Source organism: Linepithema humile, chromosome 3 (assembly GCF_040581485.1).
Source record: "Linepithema humile isolate Giens D197 chromosome 3, Lhum_UNIL_v1.0, whole genome shotgun sequence".
NCBI classification, from domain to species: Eukaryota; Metazoa; Arthropoda; class Insecta; order Hymenoptera; family Formicidae; genus Linepithema; species Linepithema humile.
Window position 1 is genome coordinate 19,158,788 of NC_090130.1, and position 19,938 is coordinate 19,178,725.

The 19,938-nt window shown below is 38.0% G+C and overlaps 4 protein-coding genes and 2 long non-coding RNA genes across 9 annotated transcripts; 2 read left to right on the plus strand and 4 right to left on the minus strand.

Moving 5' to 3' along the window:
- Positions 1 to 890: 890 nt before the first annotated feature.
- LOC136998659 (uncharacterized) lies at positions 891 to 2,481 on the minus strand. Its single transcript, XR_010889247.1, has 2 exons — positions 2,143 to 2,481; positions 891 to 2,029 (listed from the first exon to the last, which is right to left on the minus strand). It is a non-coding gene; the product is annotated as an uncharacterized lncRNA (long non-coding RNA).
- A 1,120-nt stretch (positions 2,482 to 3,601) lies between these two features.
- LOC136996893 (uncharacterized) lies at positions 3,602 to 5,345 on the plus strand. 2 transcript variants are annotated; one of them, XM_067351736.1, is made up of 5 exons: positions 3,602 to 3,753; positions 3,891 to 4,150; positions 4,360 to 4,522; positions 4,643 to 4,708; positions 5,102 to 5,345. In XM_067351736.1, the coding sequence occupies exons 2-5, from the start codon at positions 4,144 to 4,146 to the stop codon at positions 5,343 to 5,345; spliced, it is 480 nt and encodes a 159-aa protein (XP_067207837.1). In that variant the 5' UTR covers positions 3,602 to 3,753; positions 3,891 to 4,143. The 2 variants fall into 2 exon arrangements, with proteins under 2 accessions (XP_067207837.1, XP_067207838.1); XM_067351737.1 differs by having other exon boundaries at positions 4,792 to 5,311.
- LOC136998657 (uncharacterized) lies at positions 4,566 to 6,425 on the minus strand. The gene is made up of 2 exons (XR_010889245.1): positions 5,477 to 6,425; positions 4,566 to 5,360 (listed from the first exon to the last, which is right to left on the minus strand). It is a non-coding gene; the product is annotated as an uncharacterized lncRNA (long non-coding RNA).
- A 1,281-nt stretch (positions 6,426 to 7,706) lies between these two features.
- On the plus strand, positions 7,707 to 13,028 carry LOC105679475 (F-box/WD repeat-containing protein 7). Its single transcript, XM_012379533.2, has 9 exons — positions 7,707 to 8,094; positions 8,551 to 8,807; positions 8,998 to 9,227; positions 9,514 to 9,616; positions 9,756 to 10,274; positions 10,384 to 10,791; positions 10,880 to 11,195; positions 11,280 to 11,434; positions 11,952 to 13,028. Exons 2-9 carry the CDS (start codon positions 8,598 to 8,600, stop codon positions 12,006 to 12,008), a joined length of 1,998 nt encoding a protein of 665 aa, XP_012234956.1. The 5' UTR covers positions 7,707 to 8,094; positions 8,551 to 8,597; the 3' UTR covers positions 12,009 to 13,028.
- A 214-nt stretch (positions 13,029 to 13,242) lies between these two features.
- LOC136999029 (dnaJ homolog subfamily B member 14-like) lies at positions 13,243 to 13,647 on the minus strand. Its single transcript, XM_067352425.1, has one exon. It carries the CDS (start codon positions 13,645 to 13,647, stop codon positions 13,243 to 13,245), a length of 405 nt encoding a protein of 134 aa, XP_067208526.1.
- A 662-nt stretch (positions 13,648 to 14,309) lies between these two features.
- Positions 14,310 to 19,901, minus strand: LOC105679474 (ecto-NOX disulfide-thiol exchanger 2). Of its 3 annotated transcripts, none has more exons than XM_012379531.2 (10): positions 19,702 to 19,901; positions 19,332 to 19,596; positions 18,607 to 19,199; positions 18,320 to 18,537; positions 18,051 to 18,236; positions 17,766 to 17,949; positions 16,267 to 16,373; positions 15,280 to 15,474; positions 14,900 to 15,209; positions 14,310 to 14,705 (listed from the first exon to the last, which is right to left on the minus strand). In XM_012379531.2, exons 1-10 carry the CDS (start codon positions 19,748 to 19,750, stop codon positions 14,488 to 14,490), a joined length of 2,325 nt encoding a protein of 774 aa, XP_012234954.1. In that variant the 5' UTR covers positions 19,751 to 19,901; the 3' UTR covers positions 14,310 to 14,487. The 3 variants fall into 3 exon arrangements, with proteins under 3 accessions (XP_012234954.1, XP_012234953.1, XP_012234955.1); XM_012379530.2 differs by having other exon boundaries at positions 18,042 to 18,236; positions 19,702 to 19,898; XM_012379532.2 differs by lacking the exon at positions 19,702 to 19,901 and having other exon boundaries at positions 18,042 to 18,236; positions 18,607 to 19,221; positions 19,332 to 19,552.
- Between the last annotated feature and the right edge of the window lie 37 nt (positions 19,902 to 19,938).

Here is a 19,938-nt window from a genome sequence, read left to right on the forward strand (position 1 = left end):
GGGTTGTTTATCAATTAAAATCGGTTGATTGACGTTATAACCATTTTTTAAAAGCATTAATTTTTTAATATCTTTAATACGATTGTTACGATGACGAATATCTGGTTCAGATTTGTAATAATAACTACATCTTTTCTTTACATTTTCTTTCTCTTCACTTAATTTTTGATCACTGATTTGATTATTAATATTATTATATACAATTTCTTCAATGTTAGGAGATTTTAAGAAATTTCGACAGTTTTTCTGATTTTCTATACTCGATAATATTGATGCTGATCGAAAGTCTCAATAGAAACAAAGCTTAAAAATTAATAGTTTTTTGTCTAGAGATATTTTAAAAGTCTTTAACTTTTAACTTTTGCTATGCTGTGATGACATAGCCGTGATATAATGCCGCCTAATGTGATGCTGTGTGTGTGAGTGGGTGTGTGCGTATGTGTGGGTATATGCTGTGTGTGTGTATACACACGCACGTACACACCCACCACTCACTCGCATACACACCTACACGATACATGCAGCACACACACGCACGCACACACACGCATATGTACGCACAGGCGCGCATACGCACGCACACGCATGCGCACCCGCTCCGTACTCCGTACCCGCTATATTCAAATAAAAATTATTTATCTTACGTTTTAAACAAAAACAAATGTTGGAATTATAAATTTAACCAATTATTAATAATGTACAAACGACGTACAAACGATTAAGCACGATAAATTCATAAGTTATAGTTTACGTAATGTAATTGCGACATAGGGGGGGCTAACTATCATTGGCACAATTACGAAAACTTTGTAATTTTTTTTTAAATTAACGAAAAATGTACAAACGATAAAAATCATAGTACATTCATGTACAAACAATGTACAATCCGAATATATAAATGTTTTTACGATTTGCGTTAGAGGGGGGGCCAACTATATAGACCTCAAATGCAGAGGGGGCGAGCGGTAAGAGGGGCAATGATGATCTCATCGGCAAACAGAAGCTATCTCAGACAGCTACTGTTTGTCGATGAGATCATCATGCTCTCCCCTTCCTTCATCGCCCCTCGCCATCAAGCTGTTTCTAGCTCTCCCCTTCCTTCATCGCTCCTCGCCGTCAAGCTGTTTCTAACTCCCCCCTTACTTCATCGCCCCTCGCCTTCAACCGGTTTTACTGAGGTAACCTTCTCTCTATAGATCTTGGTTTCTACCCAAGTTTTCACAATTAAATATAAAAAATAAATTTCTTTATAGTATTTCTTTTGTAAATAATGCATATAAACAGTAAATATTATTTTAAAAATAATTTTTAAATATGTACTATTTTTTCTTTTATTTTACTACTTTACAAATAATGTTTTTTGTGTATATCCCCAAATTATATTTTATTTTCATTGATATTACAGTCTAAATACGAGTACAAAGCAATTTGTATTACAAATGCATCTGTTACAGCGATATTTAACATTATAAACGTTAAATATCTAGCGCTATAATTTGCAATATATGTAATTTATAGCGCCTTTCTAATTTACTTTTCAATTTTTATTACGCAATTTCCAGTGCTATCAATATTTTACAAAATAAAAGTATTTTTTCGATAAAAACTCAAAGCATTTCTATATTAAAGGAGCGAGAGAGAAAACACTAAAGCGTGCGAGAGAGACAGCTACTGTTTGACGATGAGATCATTGCCCCTCTTGCCGCTCGCCCCGCTCAGCATTTGCCCCTCTTGCCGCTCGCCCCGCACAGCATTAGCCCCTCTTGCCCCTCGTCCCTCTTTGCGCATGAGGTAACCTTCTCTCTATAGATCTTGCTCGCTTGTCACCTCACACCTCAGAGTGAAAAGAAACAGGAGGGAGCGTTTGGTCTTAAAAGTGCGGACGGAAGTGACTATATAAAGTGGTCGCTCAAGATGGCCGCTCAAGGGCGCCAATATTGAATGACTTGTTATGTTTAAATTTATATTGAATCCTTCGTCCTTACAAAAATTTATCCATGCATTTCTTTGATTCGGATTTTTCGGAAACCTGTTTGTGAGTGAAAATTATTTAGTAATTATTGTGAATCTACAATTTCACAATACTATACATATGATCATAACCTCCAAAATAAAAATCTCATTATTGTTGATAATACTAACCGATGAAACGTTATTCCATAATTTCGAGCTGCTGCTGTTATGCTACAAGCTCTACAGTATACCATTTTGATCACGTTCATTTCCATACACTGTTGACATATTGTTGCATAGAAAACTATAATACTGCATATTAATGCGTACGGCGTACAATATGCCGCTTGTCGCTATGCTCGAACATTCCCTCTCACTTTCAAAAAGTGCTCAAGTCGCTCAAGATGGCTTCCATGACGTACATTCGTCCGCGGATTTGCCTAGTCCTGCTAGTGTATGCTCCCTCCTACGGACTAAGGAATAAAGGGACGGAACACAAGTTGTACCGGGAGAGCACGTTTGCGGCGGGGGGGGGGGGGGGGCCGCCATATTCGTTTAGTAATCACCACACATAGAACTCACTATTTGCGTATGTGTGATGGCCGGTTTATGCTTCGGTCTTAATCTTAATCTTAAGAGTTGATAACGTAGAATGCCATAAGGGCGTTTATACTTCCCTAGTCTTAATCTTAGTCTTAATCTTAATCTTGGAAAGATCCCATCTTTTAACTTTAGTCCCTAATGTCCTAAGGCCGGGCCAATGAGGTAAGTCTGACGTCCGACGCAGCACGAAACCGCGCGAAATAATGGTTTTCGATCCGTGTATATTTAAAAAATTGTTCCTGATCGTATTCAATATTCAGCATATCTTTCATTAAAGAAAAGAAATGACCAGTTTCGTGTCTTTTTCGATTCAGTGGCCGAACAGCGTATCTCCGTGGTTTTCTTTTATTTTTTTTTTAATTTCTTAATAATACACATGCTGCATAGGCACTTGATAACAAAAGTGCCATTCCAAACATTAAAGTTTTTTGCCGCTGACGATTCATTTTAACATTCACTATAATTTGCAGCACCGGGATCTATTACAATTTGTGGTTAGGTTAGGTTAGGTTTTGTTACATTTGCACATGCGTAGTCCGAATTTCTAGGGAAGCATAAACGAGTCCTTAAGATTAAAGGCGGGAGCACAGACTTTTGCATAAAGCATAACGCATAAAGGCGGGAGCACAGACTTTTGCATAACGCATAAGGCATAACGCATAAGAAAATCAACTAATCAGAGTCTTCTATAGCCGAGAGCACAAGCTTTTACATAAAGCATAACGCATAAGCATAAGGAAATTGATTGGTCTATATATAAGCATAAGCAAATGCATAAGGAAATGGACCAATCAATTTCCTTATGCTTATGCGTTATGCTTTATGCAAAAGTCTGTGCTCCGGCCATATTTCTATCCCCACTCCTCGTTCTGCAGATCTTGCATAATGCATAAAGCATGATGCATAAGGAGTCGAAAAATCCGTAATGGCCGGAGCACAGACTTTTGCATAAAGCATAACGCATAAGCATAAGGAAATTGATTGGTCCATTTCCTTATGCATTTGCTTATGCTTATATATAGACCAATCAATTTCCTTATGCTTATGCGTTATGCTTTATGTAAAAGCTTGTGCTCTCGGCTTAAGGATGAATTTTTATGCGTTATGCAAACGGATACGCGTCTAGATTTGTCCACCATTAATTGTGTTCGCTAATTTCAACCAGTTTCTAACCTCTTCTCTTGTTGACAATACGTGGTAAGTACACTTATCGATTCTACTATATATTCTTAATATAATAATATAATTATATATATATATATATATATTATATTATATAATTACTAAATTAATAATATATATAACAATCACATTAATATATTTTATTTCGATAGGAAAATGGATCATGATTCATATTTTTTTGATTCTCAATATCAAGATGAAAATTTCTGTGGAGAGAATCAATATTCTCAATATTCTGAAAATGAAAATGTTTGTGAAATAGAGAATCAAAATGAAATCGATGGAGATGCTTTGCTCATTTCTTTGGTGCGTGATTATCCTTACATATATAACAAGGAACTGACTGATTTCAAAGATACTTTTAAAAAACAGAATGCCTGAACAGAAATAGCAAGCATTTTGAATATGACAGGTATATAATATATTTTTATACATTGCAATTTATTTTAACAGATTTTAAATTGCATATGTTAAACCAGTGACACAGTGTAATTTTTCATGTTAGATTGTAAACTAGTAAACTACTTGCTGAAAATACAGCCTGCAGCATTTTTAGCAAGACTAGATTGCATGCGATCTAGCATGAAAAATTAATATATTTAATATTATTTTTGTTGCTAGTGGACGAGTGTCAATCACGATGGACGCGATTAAGAGAGCGATACACAAGAGAAAAAATACAAAGACAGGAAGAAACAACTACTGGAAGTGGAGCATCAAAAAGGAAAACTTTTGAGTTTTTTAACAACATGCAATTTTTGGATCCATTCGTTAAGAAAAGAAGGTATAGTAAAAATTAGGATGTTGAAAAATTAGAATAATCAAGATTTCTTTTTTGTATATTAGTCTTAGAACTCTTTGCATGTTACGGCAATTTTTTGACATTATTTTTTTCTTTTTTCAGAACAATGACTAATGTGCAACATGCCAAAAGCTCTCCATTGACAAAACGATGTATTTCTCTTCAAAAGTAAGATATATACATAATTCATATAAAATTAAAAGCGCTTTTATTTGCAAATCTGTAATAAAATTTTTATTTTCTAATTTTAGAAACTTTAACTTTAGTAACGAAAAAGAAAATCTCTCTTTGGCGAATGTGGCTACCTTACAACAAAATTTTTCAAAAGTTAACAATGCAGAATCATTGGAACAAAATCGATTTACAAGCTTAAGTGGCAGAAACGTTAATGTATCTCCTACAAATACAACTACTTTACTTGAACAACAACAGTCTTTTACAGAAATAAATCAAGCAAAAATAAATCAAAGATAAATATTTTTACAAGCATTTTTATTTCTGGCATTTTTTTAATAAATTTTTTATTTGTTTCATTTAAAAAAAATTTATATTTGTGTTTAGAGACTCAACTTCACTTTCACACAAATCAAGCGACGCGGTAACATCATGCCAGTCTGATGCTTCTTCAATATCAGTATTAAGTGCCTCTGATTATGCGCGAAAGAAAGGTTTAAGTAGGCAAATAAAATCAAAAGGAAAATCGCAGCCAGATGTCGTAAATGCAATTTCTAAAGTTACATCTTTACTAGAGAATAAATACTCTTCAATTTCTCTTCTTATTTTTATTGTCCCTTCTTTTTTTTGATAGATCAGACCATTTCTAATAAAAATGATGAAAATTAAAACTATATTCAAGTATATATAAATAATCATAATAATAATATAATAATTACATATATAATAAATTATATAAAATATATCTTTGCAAATACTTACATTCTCACTTTTATAATCACAAAAAAAGTTCTCTTGATTTTCTTTTCAATATTGTGTGTTCCTATTTATTTCCTCTGTAACATTATTTTCAATATCAAAACTCAAAATCCTATCTCAAAATAAAAACTGAATAAAAGATATTTAAAATTTCTATGCTCTCTATGTATCGTCTTACTCACCATGTGATTTCGGTGTTCAAATAATTTTAAGGTTAGAATGTAAAGCCTTATGCACAAGCTTGTGCGTTGAAGAACGTTACGTTATGCTCTATGCATTATGCCTTATGCGTTATGTAAAAGTCTGTGCTCGGGCCTTAAGCATAAGGAAATTGATTGGTCCGTTTCCTTATGCATTTGCTTATGCTTATATATAGACCAATCAATTTCCTTATGCTTATGCGTTATGCTTTATGTAAAAGTCTGTGCTCCGGCCTTAAGTTAAGACCGAAGCATAAACCAGCCATGAGAAATGAAAGTCAGATCCTGCGCACAATAAACAAAATAGGAAATAGAAATAGGAATAATTATTAAATATTAGAAATAAGAAATTGGAATTATTTATTTTAAAAATAAAAAAAAATAGAAAAAATTAATGAATGAATTAAGAAATAAGAATTGGAACTATAATATAATTAATATATTTTATTCTCTTGTTAGATGTAAAATAATTTCTCTTTTTAATATTAAATGATTATTGCTATTTCTAATATTTTGTCTACTGTATGCAAAGCCTCAGAGTAATAAAAGTTAAAGTATTTTATAAAATTTATAGTACAACAATAATAAAACCGCCTAATCTCTTTACGCTTGTCACTCGTTATGTCTAGTGGCACCACTACACGAGTGTAACCATGTCACAGACACAGAATCTCTGTGTGAGAATCGCTACATCAATATGGCGGAAAGCAGTCCCCCCCGCACGCTTGAATTACCATCCCCTCTCGCTTAAACTAGGACTTTAGACTCAGGTTGCGTTCCGTTTTGCGCATAGCACGCATCGTTCGCATCGCTAATGCTTAGCGCATTGGCTGCTTTTCGTTTCATTATGCGCATGATACATGCTTTGAAACGGAACGATATTGAACGCATTAGAAGCGGAAAATCAAGGACGGTATTCATAGTCCTTTCTTATATTCAAAATCGTCTTAAGCACGGACTTATATTCGCTTTCTTCGTCAAACATAGATTGTGTCTGACGAAGAAAGCGAATATAAGTTCGTGCTTAAGACGATCTTGAATATAAGAACGGACTATGAATACTGGCCCAAAATGGATTCCACAATAAATTGCGCTATCAATGTGACAATGTTTTTAATTGATGAAATGAGTGACAGTAATAGTAGTGAATCATCAATGACTCTTCCATTATGACTCTTCCTATTTTGACACTTTTTACAATATCGCTATCAATCGCCATATGCAATTACGCAATCGCATGGAACGCATAAGCTGCTGCAACTCAAACTTGAGGTAGCTGATGCGTGTATTATGCGCTGCAGATGGTGGGGATTTAGGGAATTCTAAGCGCTGTTTATGCGCGCATTGAGTGAAACGGAACGTTTTCTATGTAATTCGTGCGCATAATGTGCGAAACGGAACGCAACCTTAGTCCCTCTATTCCTTAGTCCGTGCTCCCTCCTGTTTCTTTTTACTCTGAGGTTTCTTTTTACTCTGAGGCTTAAGACAATCTTGAATATAAGAACGGACTATGAATACCGGCCTATGCGCTGACAGAAGCTTGTGCGGTGGCCCTTAGGCCGGTATTCATAGGGCGGTATTCATAGTCCGTTCTTATATTCAAGATCGTCTTAAGCACGAACTTATATTCGCTCTCTTCGTCAGACACAATCTATGTGTGACGAAGAGAGCGAATATAAGTCCGTGCTTAAGACAATCTTAAATATAAGAACGGACTATGAATACCGGCCATAGTCCGTTCTTATATTTAAGATTGTCTTAAGCACGGACTTATATTCGCTCTCTTCGTCACACATAGATTGTGTCTGACGAAGAGAGCGAATATAAGTTCGTGCTTAAGACGATCTTGAATATAAGAACGGACTATGAATACCGCCCTTAGACGTAGAGATAGGGAACGAGCAGTCTATACTTACTACATCTATGGTTGAGAGTAACACAAAATACCGGATTTTCATGAAATTTGGCGAAACTCGTAAAATGTCGTGAAAATGCTACTTGCGAATGCAATGCGCTTGTGTGTATGTAGTACCTATGCTTGATCTATTCTATGCACTGCTGTGCGAATGAGTGTAAAGGAGTCGGGAGGTGCGGAGGAAAAGCTGGTAGCTTCTTGCGAGGAAGCCGCCTGATGGATTCACGCCGTTTGTCGTGTTTACGTCCGTTACTTATTTTTCTTCAAACGCTCACGTTGGCCTAGTTCGCGTCCGCCCCGTCCGCAAGCACCGTATTTCGCTCGTACTTCTAACCTAAGATTACCCTCGACAGTCGCCGCACGCGAAAGAAATGAATGCCATGCTCCTTTGATAGAGGTAAAACGTCGTCGTCGGCAACCACGACACGCACGGACCGTCTCATTCGTATCATCAAGCACCTCGTCGATTGACAAAGGCTGACGACCAGGAACGACATTTGTCCTAAGTATAGACTCCCGTTTTACGTAGTTGCTTCGTGTCACAACTTGTCATAAATTCGCATCGCCGCTCGCGCGGATATGTAGGGTGTGGCTGTCGATTTGTTGTTGTTTGTTTGCAATATTTTAAGGTATGTGATAAATCGCGAGCGCATGTACGCGGTGCAAGCGATTCAAGGTTAGGCAAATTCTCGCGACGATAATGATAATCGTTATCTGACGGATTTTAACCTAAAGTGTTATACATTCATATTCGTTTTCCTTTTTTTTTTTCTTTGACAACTTTATAGTGATTTTCACGTGATTTATTGCAATGCCGCAGCGACACATTACATTTCCGTCAGAGTCATTTGTTGGTCGAGATTGTGCTTTATATACGTATATTTATGAAAAGTGTATGAAAGATAAAAGATATCAATAAGAATTTCTATATCAATCATATTAATGACTTTTGTGTTATTTAGGTACAGTTACTGTATCCACAAGTCTAATACTACTACTGCGCATAGTAATGTCTGTCCCTCCTTCGTCCTCCAACAATATATCTGACAATAATAAACTAGGCAGTGCCAGTCCTAGTCCAATTGAGGGTATTGAAGGAGTTCCAGGACCAAGTTCCTTGGATCCTATGCATTCAGTGTTGCCACAAGATGAGGAATCTGAAGATTATGGAGGTGATGAAGACGAAGATGATGAAGAAACTAGCGAAGGAGAAAGCGAAGTAAGTTAACGTTAGCTCTTTTTATATATATTGCAAATTTTCTTTTTTAGGAGATGAAGATGAGAAGGGAGATAAAGATAGTAGAGTAGTGATAGAACTGTATTTTTACATTTTATATTTGTTGTAAATAGTTAAATATAACTATAAATTTAATAATATCTCTGTAACTAATACTCTGCAATACTTTTAGATTAGTGACAGTGGATTATTTTGTGACACCGAATGTACAGCAGACGTTGAGAGCAACAATTGTCAATCACCTGTATCACAATCCTTAGAAGCAATCCTTTCTGAACAAACTCAGAGTCCAATATATAATTGCGTGCCATCAGATGCCCAGCCTCAAAGAAAGCGAAAGAGTGAAACGGAATGTTGTCTACCGTGTAAAAAACTTAATCCAGAAGAGAAGTCTCATACAATGTAAGCAGCTTTTTTTTGTAAAGATTATAATTATGTGTGTGTATATATATATATATATATATATATAAAATTATAGTCTACGAAAAATTTATATTTAAGTTTATTTTTTATGAAATTTATTTATTAATATATATAACATCTTTTATACATATTTAAGATAAAAATAAAATTATATATATATATATAAATAAAATATATATATAAAATATATATATATATATATATATATATATATATATATATATATATATAAAAAGATATATGGATTTTAATTTTTTTGTTTTAGGACTGCGAGAAAGTTAGATGATAAAGGTAAACATGTGAGATGTGTCATTCCTACAAAGGACAATCCTCCTCCAGAAATGAGTAGTTGGCTCTTGCAATTTCAGGTGTTTATGCAAATATATATATATATAAGCGTAGTATTTTGACTGAAATAATAGTAATAAAATTGTATTAATAAAATTAGAAAATAAATTTGTATTTGGTAAGTCAAAAAATGAATAAAAATACTGATGCTCGTTACAGAGGTGGTCAAATGCGGAAAGAATGTTGGCGATAGATGAATTAATAGAGAGATGCGAACCCACGCAAGTGCGTCACATGATGCAGGTCATAGAGCCCCAGTTTCAACGCGACTTCATATCACTATTGCCGAAAGAATTGGCATTGTCGGTGTTGGCCTTCCTGGAACCAAAGGATCTTCTGAAAGCGGCGCAGACCTGCCGGAATTGGAGATTTTTAGCTGATGACAATCTATTATGGAAGGAGAAGTGCAAGGCGGCTGGTATAGAAGATCTGAAGGATCTGCCACCACCAAAACGCAAGAACTGCCGAAGCGGTAGTTACAACTCGTCGCCGTGGAAGCAGGCCTATATGCGGCAGCATAATATTAAAATGAACTGGAGAACGAAGCCAATCCGTACACCGAAAGTGTTGAAGGGCCATGACGATCATGTGATCACATGCCTGCAATTTTCCGGCAACCGGATAGTTAGTGGTTCGGATGACAATACTCTCAAAGTATGGTCCGCCGTCACGGGCAAGGTAACAAAATATATAGAGATACAGGAATTCCGTTATCGCGAAAAGAGAAAAGATAAATGTTGTATACTGTTACGTTTTTTTTTTTTTTTTTTTTTTTCCAATGTTTCAGTGCTTACGAACATTAGTCGGGCATACCGGAGGGGTATGGTCCTCGCAGATGTCCGGCACGATTGTTATCAGTGGTAGTACAGATCGTACTTTGAAAGTGTGGAACGCGGAGACCGGCCAGTGTATTCATACCTTATACGGTCACACGTCGACGGTGAGGTGTATGCATCTGCACGGTAACAAGGTTGTCAGTGGTAGCAGGGATGCGACACTGAGAGTGTGGCAAGTGGACACGGGGGAGTGTTTGCATGTGCTCGTAGGGCATCTAGCGGCAGTCAGATGTGTGCAATATGACGGGAAATTGGTGGTCAGTGGTGCCTACGACTACTTGGTCAAAGTTTGGAATCCGGAGCGCGAGGAGTGCCTTCATACCTTACACGGACATACCAACCGCGTTTATTCCCTCCAAGTAAGTGCATTCTATATTTTATCACTTTGTTAAATGCTGCTCTTTGGTCTCCCGCCGTTCATTAGCCTTTGTTTCATTACTGCATTAGTTTGACGGTGTACACGTTGTTAGCGGATCGTTGGATACAAGTATAAGAGTATGGGAGGTAGAAACTGGTGCTTGTAGACACACCCTAATGGGGCATCAGTCCCTCACCTCAGGGATGGAACTGCGCAATAATATTTTAGTGTCAGGCAATGCTGATTCTACCGTGAAAGTGTGGGACATTGTTAGCGGTCACTGCCTTCAGACTCTCTCCGGTCCGAATAAGCATCAGTCAGCGGTCACTTGCCTTCAGTTCAATAGCCATTTTGTGATTACGTCCTCCGATGATGGTACAGTAAAGCTCTGGGATGTTAAGACTGGTTAGTATATTGCTATATAAGGTTTGTTGAGAGTTTTTTTTTTATCAGGATGCAAATCGAGAACAATTCGTGTTGTGCTTGCAGGTGATTTTATTAGGAATCTAGTTGCTCTGGAAAGCGGGGGTAGCGGCGGTGTCGTGTGGAGAATTCGAGCGAGTGATACGAAACTAGTGTGTGCAGTAGGTAGTCGTAACGGTACCGAGGAGACGAAACTGCTTGTCCTCGATTTCGACGTTGAGGTAAAATAGCGCGCTCCATCCTAAGGAGCCAATCGCCCTCTTTGTACGACTTGTGTACATATTTTCAATTAAGTAGAAACTAAACTAATTTACGCTGTACAATGATTCATGTGTTACATGGTATGATTGTGATAAGACTGTGTACGCGTTGTAAAAATGGATCAAGTTTTTGCAGGATAGGAAAAGGGGGGGAAAATTGAATGAATGAAAGATGTAGCGAATGATCTCCAGGTGGATTTTAAAGTGCCCGTTAAAAAAATTATAATTATAATTATGTTATTTTGTCAGAACACACGCGCGCGCGTATTGTTGTGGTGTGTACAAACGTGAGATTTACAAGACTCATAAACTTATAAACGGGAAAAACGAGGAGCTTATCAGTATCAGGCAAAGCTGATTCACTTCTGAATTTTCACTGTTATAAAGATTCAGTGGAATCATCAACGATGCAAAAGTTAGCAATCATCCCTAACGAGATTCGTTGTAAACATAACAGATTTATTATGTGGGCATTTAGGAGCATTTGTCAACGATGGCAGACGAAAACGAGGGAACTGAGACGTCGACGTACTGAAACACACTTCGAGGCAAAATGACATTATTTGAAGAATCTCATACTTCCTGGAGCAAACGAGAAAACTATCGACGACAATTTCGACGCGCCATTCGGACTATATAGATCTTTTTATGAGAAATTTCAAATGTCTCTTACATCGAAATGTCATATTTGTATGATTTACTGGCCAATTGTTTTGGTCGATTTTGGTCAAGCTGATTTTCTTAAACTGTCAACTTGGATATTTCCTGATGATAGAAGCTTAGATTTTACTTGCCTATATAAACATTGATCTGGTTAAAAACAAATATTTTTATAAATGTTTACAAACTGATATTTTCATATTGCTGACATTGATTGAGGAAAATTAGATTTTCAGCAATCAAACTGCGAAACGATTCAAATCAAGAATTCGATAAATAATTTTTCTCCCTCTTTTGTTCTTTTTTATACTATTTTTTCCAGTATTACATGTTTTTACTCCATCATGGTGCAATATGCAAAAATAGCACTTATTCACGTGCAATACAGATTTACACAATAGTGAAATAATACAAGTTTGCACAGAGCAAAAGAAAAACATTTTTACTTTCGATTAAAAGCTTTAATCTTATCAATAATAAACGATTTCGCTAAAGGGAGAATATTTGTATTAGCCAGATCTTTCCATTTAGTGCGAATTGTATAAAAAGACTTAGATCACGGCATCAATTGTCAGTGACAAATTTTATATGGATTCTACTGAATCATGTCATGAATGGCATTATCGGAGAATAATGCAATTTGTGCAAATGCATCTTTATTATTGACCTAGATTAGACTAGGTGTCATGTTTATTTGTATATTGCTCAATAGTTTATATTATAAGAATGTGTTACCTGTTGTATCATTTTTTTATAAGAAATAGAAAAGAATGTTGCCGGATATTTTAGATTTTGTTTTTTTTTTTAAATTTATTACGATTGTACACACGTTCTCTTATGCTAAGAAACATATTTTGTACAAAATAAATGTTCGATTTCGACCTCTTTCTACATAGCCATGGATGTTGTATCTTGTTTTATACAATTAATGTAAAAAATGCATCTTACTTTAACGTTATTTCACTTGCCAGGCAAGTAGATAAACATTCGCTTGAATAAAAACAAATTGTTTAGTCTCATTACAATTAGGACATACACATATTTAAAAATGTCTATAGACATTGTTGAATAATGCCATATTTTTTACATGAATTATACATTGATTTATGCTACGTTTCAATAATGATGACTAGAGTACAACTGTCACACGTTATTTCAAGTATAGTGTTCTTCTCTTGAAGATCTTTGCGCTCCACGAGGTAACGATCGCCACACCTGCAGCGGTAAAATAATGTGTCTTCAAAGGCAGGGGCTTCAAGATCACTCGGTGAGAGACGTGCGTATATGAGACTGTCTTCATTTTCTAATTCCTCTTGTTTGCAGGTTGCGTCATACTGCTTCCTTGACTGTGGACATCCTAATATTCGCCAGGCTTCTTTCACATTATGAAACTCGTTTGCGTTCGCGGTATCATTCTTATCGGGATGAAATCGCAGCAAGCGTTGATGATATGCACGCTTGATCTCTTCGTGAGTCGAATGTTTGTTGCAACCGAGCACTTCGTAATAATTCATTTAAATTCGAGTCGCAAACGTCTCCAGGTAAAATATTGTTTTATTTTTGATTAACATAACCTAAAAGTAGCAACGTGCTATCGCGTGCTACACGACTTGCGCCATTTTGCCGCCCTGAAATGGGCATGATGGGCACTGAATCGCGAGCTGAGAGAGAACCACATGTCGTGTATTACTGTCTTTCTATGTACAGTCAAGTTCGAAACTTTTGACTGCTGTTTAGCGAAGTAGTAGGTACAATCGGCATGGTATCTACGAATCGAGCGTATAAACTTTTTGGCCTGCCTGTATTGTCAATGATTGCGCATGCGTAAAGACGTGTGAGTGAACATCAATACACAAGTTATCTATCAGACGCATTTTTTAATAATTTTAATTATAAAAAAATAATTTCGAAAAAAATAACAATTTGACTATACATATTTTTATATCGCGTTGGCCGTATCTATGCGATTTATGAAATTTAAACATAAAATTGAAGCTCTAGTGACGGCGATTACTGTAAAAATTATGTGTGCGCAACAAATATTTAAAAAATTATATACAATTGTATCGCACTAAAGATTAGTTGGATATCATTTTTACCGTGATCGTTAATTGCGCTATCATGCGTCAGCACAAGATACAATTAAAATCCTACTATGAATTCTTATGCATAAAAATTAAGAATTAATACAGATACTTTATTAATCCACATCGGACTTTGTCACTGTTACACACTTACTTATAATCGAAAAATTTCGATTGCACTTGCGGACCTCATTTTGAGTAGTAACGCTGAGAGAACAACAAGATAAATGTACTTTCGCAATTTTTTACACTTAAATCATCTAAATTCGATCAATGAGTGCGATAAACGTTAAAACCTGAAAATTGCCAACGCCTCTCCATATTCGCACCGATGCCGTATAATTCCTGTTTAAAGACTTGTGGAAAACGCTGCATTAGAACTTCAACTTCGTTAGGTTTAATGCCGGGTTCCATTTTCTGTAGATAGGACCACAGATAGTCTACGCTCGCACCAAACGGATGAATGTGCAAAAACGTCGCTATAAGTCCTGCAATGTGCGAACAATATATTATTAACAATTTATAATTAATACGCCAAAATTGTCTTAAAAAAATTGTTCCCTTTTTTCGCCTGTTATTTTTCGAATTCTTTTTCGTTAATAAATTTTGTCTCATTTTTTATAAATCTCTCGGAATCTCTTATCTCTTATCACTCTTATCTTCAATATGAAGATATATTTACCAATGAGTTTAGCATCCTTTTGAGTGACTTGCACGAAAGTAGAGGTGAGAATGTGTTGCTTTGGCGTACGCGGCTCCTCGCTTATATCGTCGTCTTTGTCGAGCGTGATAATCTCGCTTTCTCTAGGCTCTTCCTTCTTTACGGCATTCAGCTTGACAGTCAAATCCTTGATCTTCTGATCGTCCTGCGCCTGTTGCTTTCGCGATTGCATCAATTGCTCTTGCATACCCTTCAACGTTTGTTGCAGCATCTTCATTTGCTTCTCCTTCGCCTCCAATTCAGCTTTCGTTTCCGATTTCAAGAGATCCACCTACAAAGTAAATAGAAAGTTTAGCGCAAATTCCATCAAAATCGGCAAATTGATTCGCATTAATACACACTTCGTTCTTGTACGCCTCTAATTGGCATCTCAAACTGTCATTTTCCTCTTTGAGAATCTGAAGTCTGTCAACATCCTCGTTTCCGTCCGATTGATTGCGCGTTTTCTTACGTTGCGGTTCTTCTTCCGAGTCCGACACGTCCATCTCGCCCTCGCCCTCAATCAAACTGTCTTCCAACTGCACCGCTTTTATTTCCTGTTATTGCGAACAATGGAAATTACAAAATGTTCTAATCCTGCGAGCTTTCACTTTCTCACACAAATGCATGCAGAGTAGTTTTTTTTTTTCTATCTGCCGTTTGAATAATATTTAAATACATTCCTAAACGTGGCTCTATTGTTGTGAAGGTACAACACTGATCGATTCTTTTCACACGCATCTTCGTAAATTTCTGTAATTCAGAGTTGCGGCGTAGCGCCGCACGATTTTTCAGAGTTTTTATTAGGGTTTTCGGGACTTTTTACTCGCCTTTCTTTTTTCAGAACGCTTTGGGCTTACCTGAACGTAAGAAGTAGATGCAGCTCTGAAGTACAGAAATAATAAGTATTGTATATTGAGTAACGCTGTTCGGGAATGTGAAGGCGAGTCCATGCTGGATAGTTTGCAGTTGCTTTTCGGTTTCCGTAACGTTAATTTCGCATTACCTTCTGTTCCACATGTTGTTCTTAATGTTGTGCGTGTCGCCAACAGGATTTATCTGCCATACTATCACGGTATTCCACGGAAAAATATCGAATTGTAACGCACGAAGCGTGTGTCTGACCGTTTTCACTTTCCTTTTACAGGCACCTTGAAGCCTTGATTGTCACTTACCTGTGATAGCTTAGAAATACAATTTGCAAAACGAGCATGTTTGGACTTAGCGTGCAAACGCGCGAAGGAACATATTGTGACAGAGAAGACTCCGCGATTGCTTTAAGATTGTATAAAGAAAAGGAGAAATATAGACCACACTACCAGCGAATGTGAAGTGCATTACATACATACCGAAGATTGTTTCTTCCACATCTCGATGTTTTTCCGTTGCGCCTTAGTGAAGTGATCCCAGACCTTCTTGTGGCTTGCCGCAGTAAAGACTCGTTCAATCTGACTGACTGTTGATGACATGGTCGCATGTTGCATACAAAAAAACACAACAAATCCTCCGTTGTATACCTTTTGCTTGAAACTCTAAGCTCGGTAGTTTCGTCTACGTTTTTTTTTTTTTTTTTTTTTTTTAGTACTCTTTACTCGCGTACTCGTGTTAAACGTTTAGCTAGATTTGCGATACACCGCTGAAATGGGAACGTATCTCTCGACTCCAGCTTTACTAATCGGAGCGTGTTTCGATATGTATGTACAATTACGAATGGTCTCACGGAGTCTCACATAGATTGTGCCAAGTGTCAGAGCGCATCTAATCTAACATATATATAAAGTTGCTTTCACCAAACATTCCGCTCTCATTGTTCGCCTTTCCACCTTACTGCGGATAATGTATCCCCCGAGGACTTGCAATTCGCGGACTTCCGATGCTAACGACTATTTTCAACAGTCAAATTGTCCCCTTGTATGTACCGTGCGTATTGAACGCCTATGACGTAATATGTGAATACTCGATAAAGAGCACCGTTCCGATGAAGAGCAATTTGCATCTGTGATTCAAAACAGCCACTTAACAACGGACGTCCAAACCCATCACCCTTAACCCTTAGCATTGCCAAGCATGCAATTTTCAAGTACACTATGGGTCTATGAAATAGAATTTGCGATAAACCGCCTTCGTGTTGATCGATTTTGTTGGTTCTCAAGTCCGAGAAGACAGGATTTTTCACCCACCTTATCCTCGCCTACAATCTGATCCTTCCTACCGAGCCGCCTCCAATTGTGCATTGACCACAAACAGAATTCGTATGACGAGCTCGCTATGATATACTTGAGAGATCGCAAAAGAGTCAGTGAAAAACAGAAAAGTACTCGGTCGTATATCAATTTCAGCAACTTTTACTATCAAGCGTGTCGCTCGATATGCAGAAACCGGCGTCTTTTTTTCTTTTCTTCTTCGGATTACATGACGCGAGATCGACAAGCTTAAAATTCGATTTGGTTTTGTACCTGATTACAATCGGCTGTGGTGCCTAATCGATATTATTAATTATCATATACGATGTAACGTACCTTCGTAACTGCTATATAAGAAAAATCTCTGCTTTTTTATTGGAACACGATATGCGGCAAGATTCATCGTCGTACACACAACGTGAAGAATAGCAACACTGTCATCTCGTTACTTTTATACGATCACGATCGAGATAATTACGATTTTGGTTGTGTTCGCTATATCCAAATAAGAGACGATTTCTTCAAGATTTCTTGTTGGATCTATTCATCCCAAGGTGAACTTACCAGCCAATGCGGTATGTATGTGCGGATTTTCTTAACGCACATGAAATATGTACGGTAGTATGGAGCTAACTTAAGAGACAGAGAAAGGAATGTAGACGTACATTGTATAAGAAGTCCTTGCATTCTGCCTTTCATCAGTTCTTTCGCCTTCTGCAGCTCCTCCTCGTACGCCGCTTTCTCCGTCAGAAGCCGTCGCACATGAGAGTTTGTCGACTGTATCATCGAGTAAAAGGTGTTGGCGTTACGTTTCGTGCAGTCTCCTCGCTCTAGCCACGTTACAACCACCTGGAAAAAAAAAAATTAATTACAAATCGTAAAAATACAGAGAAGCAATTGCCGAGAACAAAGTGTTATTATTTCTCGTGATAATTATTTACTTGTACTGCCTTCATAAACGTGTCGTCCTGTTTGATCTTTTCGCAGATGTTGGATGCTTCGTGGTCTGTGTAATGCACCACCGGAGGCGGACTTGACGGCGGCCTTTGTCTCTCCTTTTCCACCCTTTCTCTATGACGTTGCTCTCTCTGCAATTGCCGTTGTCTGCATTCCCACTCGTATTGATCATCTCTAGCCTGCGTGAAATCATCATTAACAATTTATGCGCATAAGTAAAATGGAATTATTCAACACATTGACGTTTCAACAAATAATAGACCTGTGCGAAGTCTACATGAAGTCTACCAGTGTTTGCAGCCTCCCCACTGGATCCTATTCTCACTCTGTAGCCAGACAGATAAATCGCCGCATCGACACTGGCTTCCAGGACGAAGCGTATGTGGCAGAAATTTTTTTTGGAAAGCCGCAAAGTGGTTATCTCTCCACATCGTTCAAAAATCTCCTGTATTATAGCTTCGGTGATATTTTCCGGCAATCCTGCAGCAAGCATCACATTTATATCACGCTGTAAAATCCGCGGCATTAATTTCGGACACCAACGCTCACCTCCGACAAAAATTGTCCTACATCCCGGCGGCCTCTCTCGCGTGGTCGGCGGTGGAGCGTTCGGATTCGGCGGGAACAGCACACAGCTCTTACAATGTATGATCTCTTTGGTACCCTGGGGCGTTGTGGACGGCGGTGGCAGGCTCGCGGTCATTATTTGCGCCGCATCCGACATGATCTGCTCGGCGCCCAATATCTGAGCGCCTATCATGCTGCCGTCGTGCGACATCATGCCCATCCCCATCGGACTGTAGCCGTGCGTGTGACTCATGTGCGGACCCAGTGTCATTTCACCCATCATGGGGGCCATAGGCCCCATAGGGCCCATGCTCATCATGGGATAGCCCACTCCCATTCCCCAAACACCAGCGGCGGGCTCCATCTGCGTGTTTATACTCGGCGTGCTGTTTGTGTTCGTCGACGACAGAACTTCGTTGTTGTTCGGATTGTTCGAGGGATTGCTATTGTTCTTGGAGGATGTTGTGTTACTTCTCTCCTCGACTCTACGATCCACATCCCTTCTGTCTCGTTCGTTCCTCTCCTCTCTCCTCTCCCGATCTCTGTCGCGCCTGTCGTTGCGCTCGCTCCTCGACCTTTCGCAAGATAACATACAAACTACAACTAAATTTATAAATACATCCTACAACATCGCAAGGATCGCTTGTATTGATTGTAATGCTTTTAGTGCAATTTGGGGATAGGCGAGGGCAAAAGTAAAATATCACCTTCTGTTATTGTCTCGTGTTTCGCGATTATCCCTATTTTCCCGATCTCTTCTGTTATCATTCTTGTCATTTCTCCTATCGTTGCTGTCGTCCGAGGTTTCTCGAACCACCGGCGGTTGATTCTTGTTCGTGCTGAATTCCAGAGGCGAGTCGTTCATTCCAGGCAGTGGTATAGGCGGTGGCAGCGGCGGAAATCCTTGACTCGCGAGTTCCATAAAGCTTTGCGGTCCCGCTATAGGACCCAGCGGACCGATTGGCCCCATGCCTGTGAATTGTATACCGGTGAAATCTCGTCGAAGTAATGCGGGATCGAGTTGGAAAAAGGTAAATATTGGAGTAACGACACGATTAAAAAATCAATCAGCCTTACCCATGGGCGGCATAGCGGTCGCCGGTACTCCGGGAAAGTTGTAAGCCATTTCCTTGTGAAACAGACGCCTCCTAATCTGTTCTAATCTTGTCAGTGAGAGGCGAGAGGTAACGAAAACAAACACACCGCAGCGGACGATTCTACTCGTCGTCGTCCGAGTTACGATGATGGCGGAGATGGATATACGGTGGCGACGGTGGCTATAATCGAATGTAATTAGCGTGGAAATAGTACTCT

Excerpts from the sequence above, each read along its gene's own strand:
- LOC136996893 (XM_067351736.1), top strand. Across the intron at positions 4,523-4,642 it reads CCATTCGTTAAGAAAAGAAG|AACAATGACTAATGTGCAAC; the intron begins GTATAGTAAAAA and ends TTCTTTTTTCAG. Across the intron at positions 4,709-5,101 it reads CGATGTATTTCTCTTCAAAA|AGACTCAACTTCACTTTCAC; the intron begins GTAAGATATATA and ends ATTTGTGTTTAG.
- LOC105679475 (XM_012379533.2), top strand. The coding sequence starts at position 8,598 with ATGTCTGTCCCTCCTTCGTCCTCCAACAATATATCTGACAATAATAAA. Across the intron at positions 9,617-9,755 it reads GTTGGCTCTTGCAATTTCAG|AGGTGGTCAAATGCGGAAAG; the intron begins GTGTTTATGCAA and ends TGCTCGTTACAG. Across the intron at positions 10,275-10,383 it reads GGTCCGCCGTCACGGGCAAG|TGCTTACGAACATTAGTCGG; the intron begins GTAACAAAATAT and ends CCAATGTTTCAG.
- LOC136999029 (XM_067352425.1), bottom strand. The coding sequence starts at position 13,647 with ATGAATTATTACGAAGTGCTCGGTTGCAACAAACATTCGACTCACGAA.
- LOC105679474 (XM_012379530.2), bottom strand. The coding sequence starts at position 19,750 with ATGGCTTACAACTTTCCCGGAGTACCGGCGACCGCTATGCCGCCCATG. Across the intron at positions 18,538-18,606 it reads TAGGACAATTTTTGTCGGAG|GATTGCCGGAAAATATCACC; the intron begins GTGAGCGTTGGT and ends TGCTTGCTGCAG. Across the intron at positions 16,374-17,765 it reads GCAAGGACTTCTTATACAAT|TCAGTCAGATTGAACGAGTC; the intron begins GTACGTCTACAT and ends TGTCATCAACAG.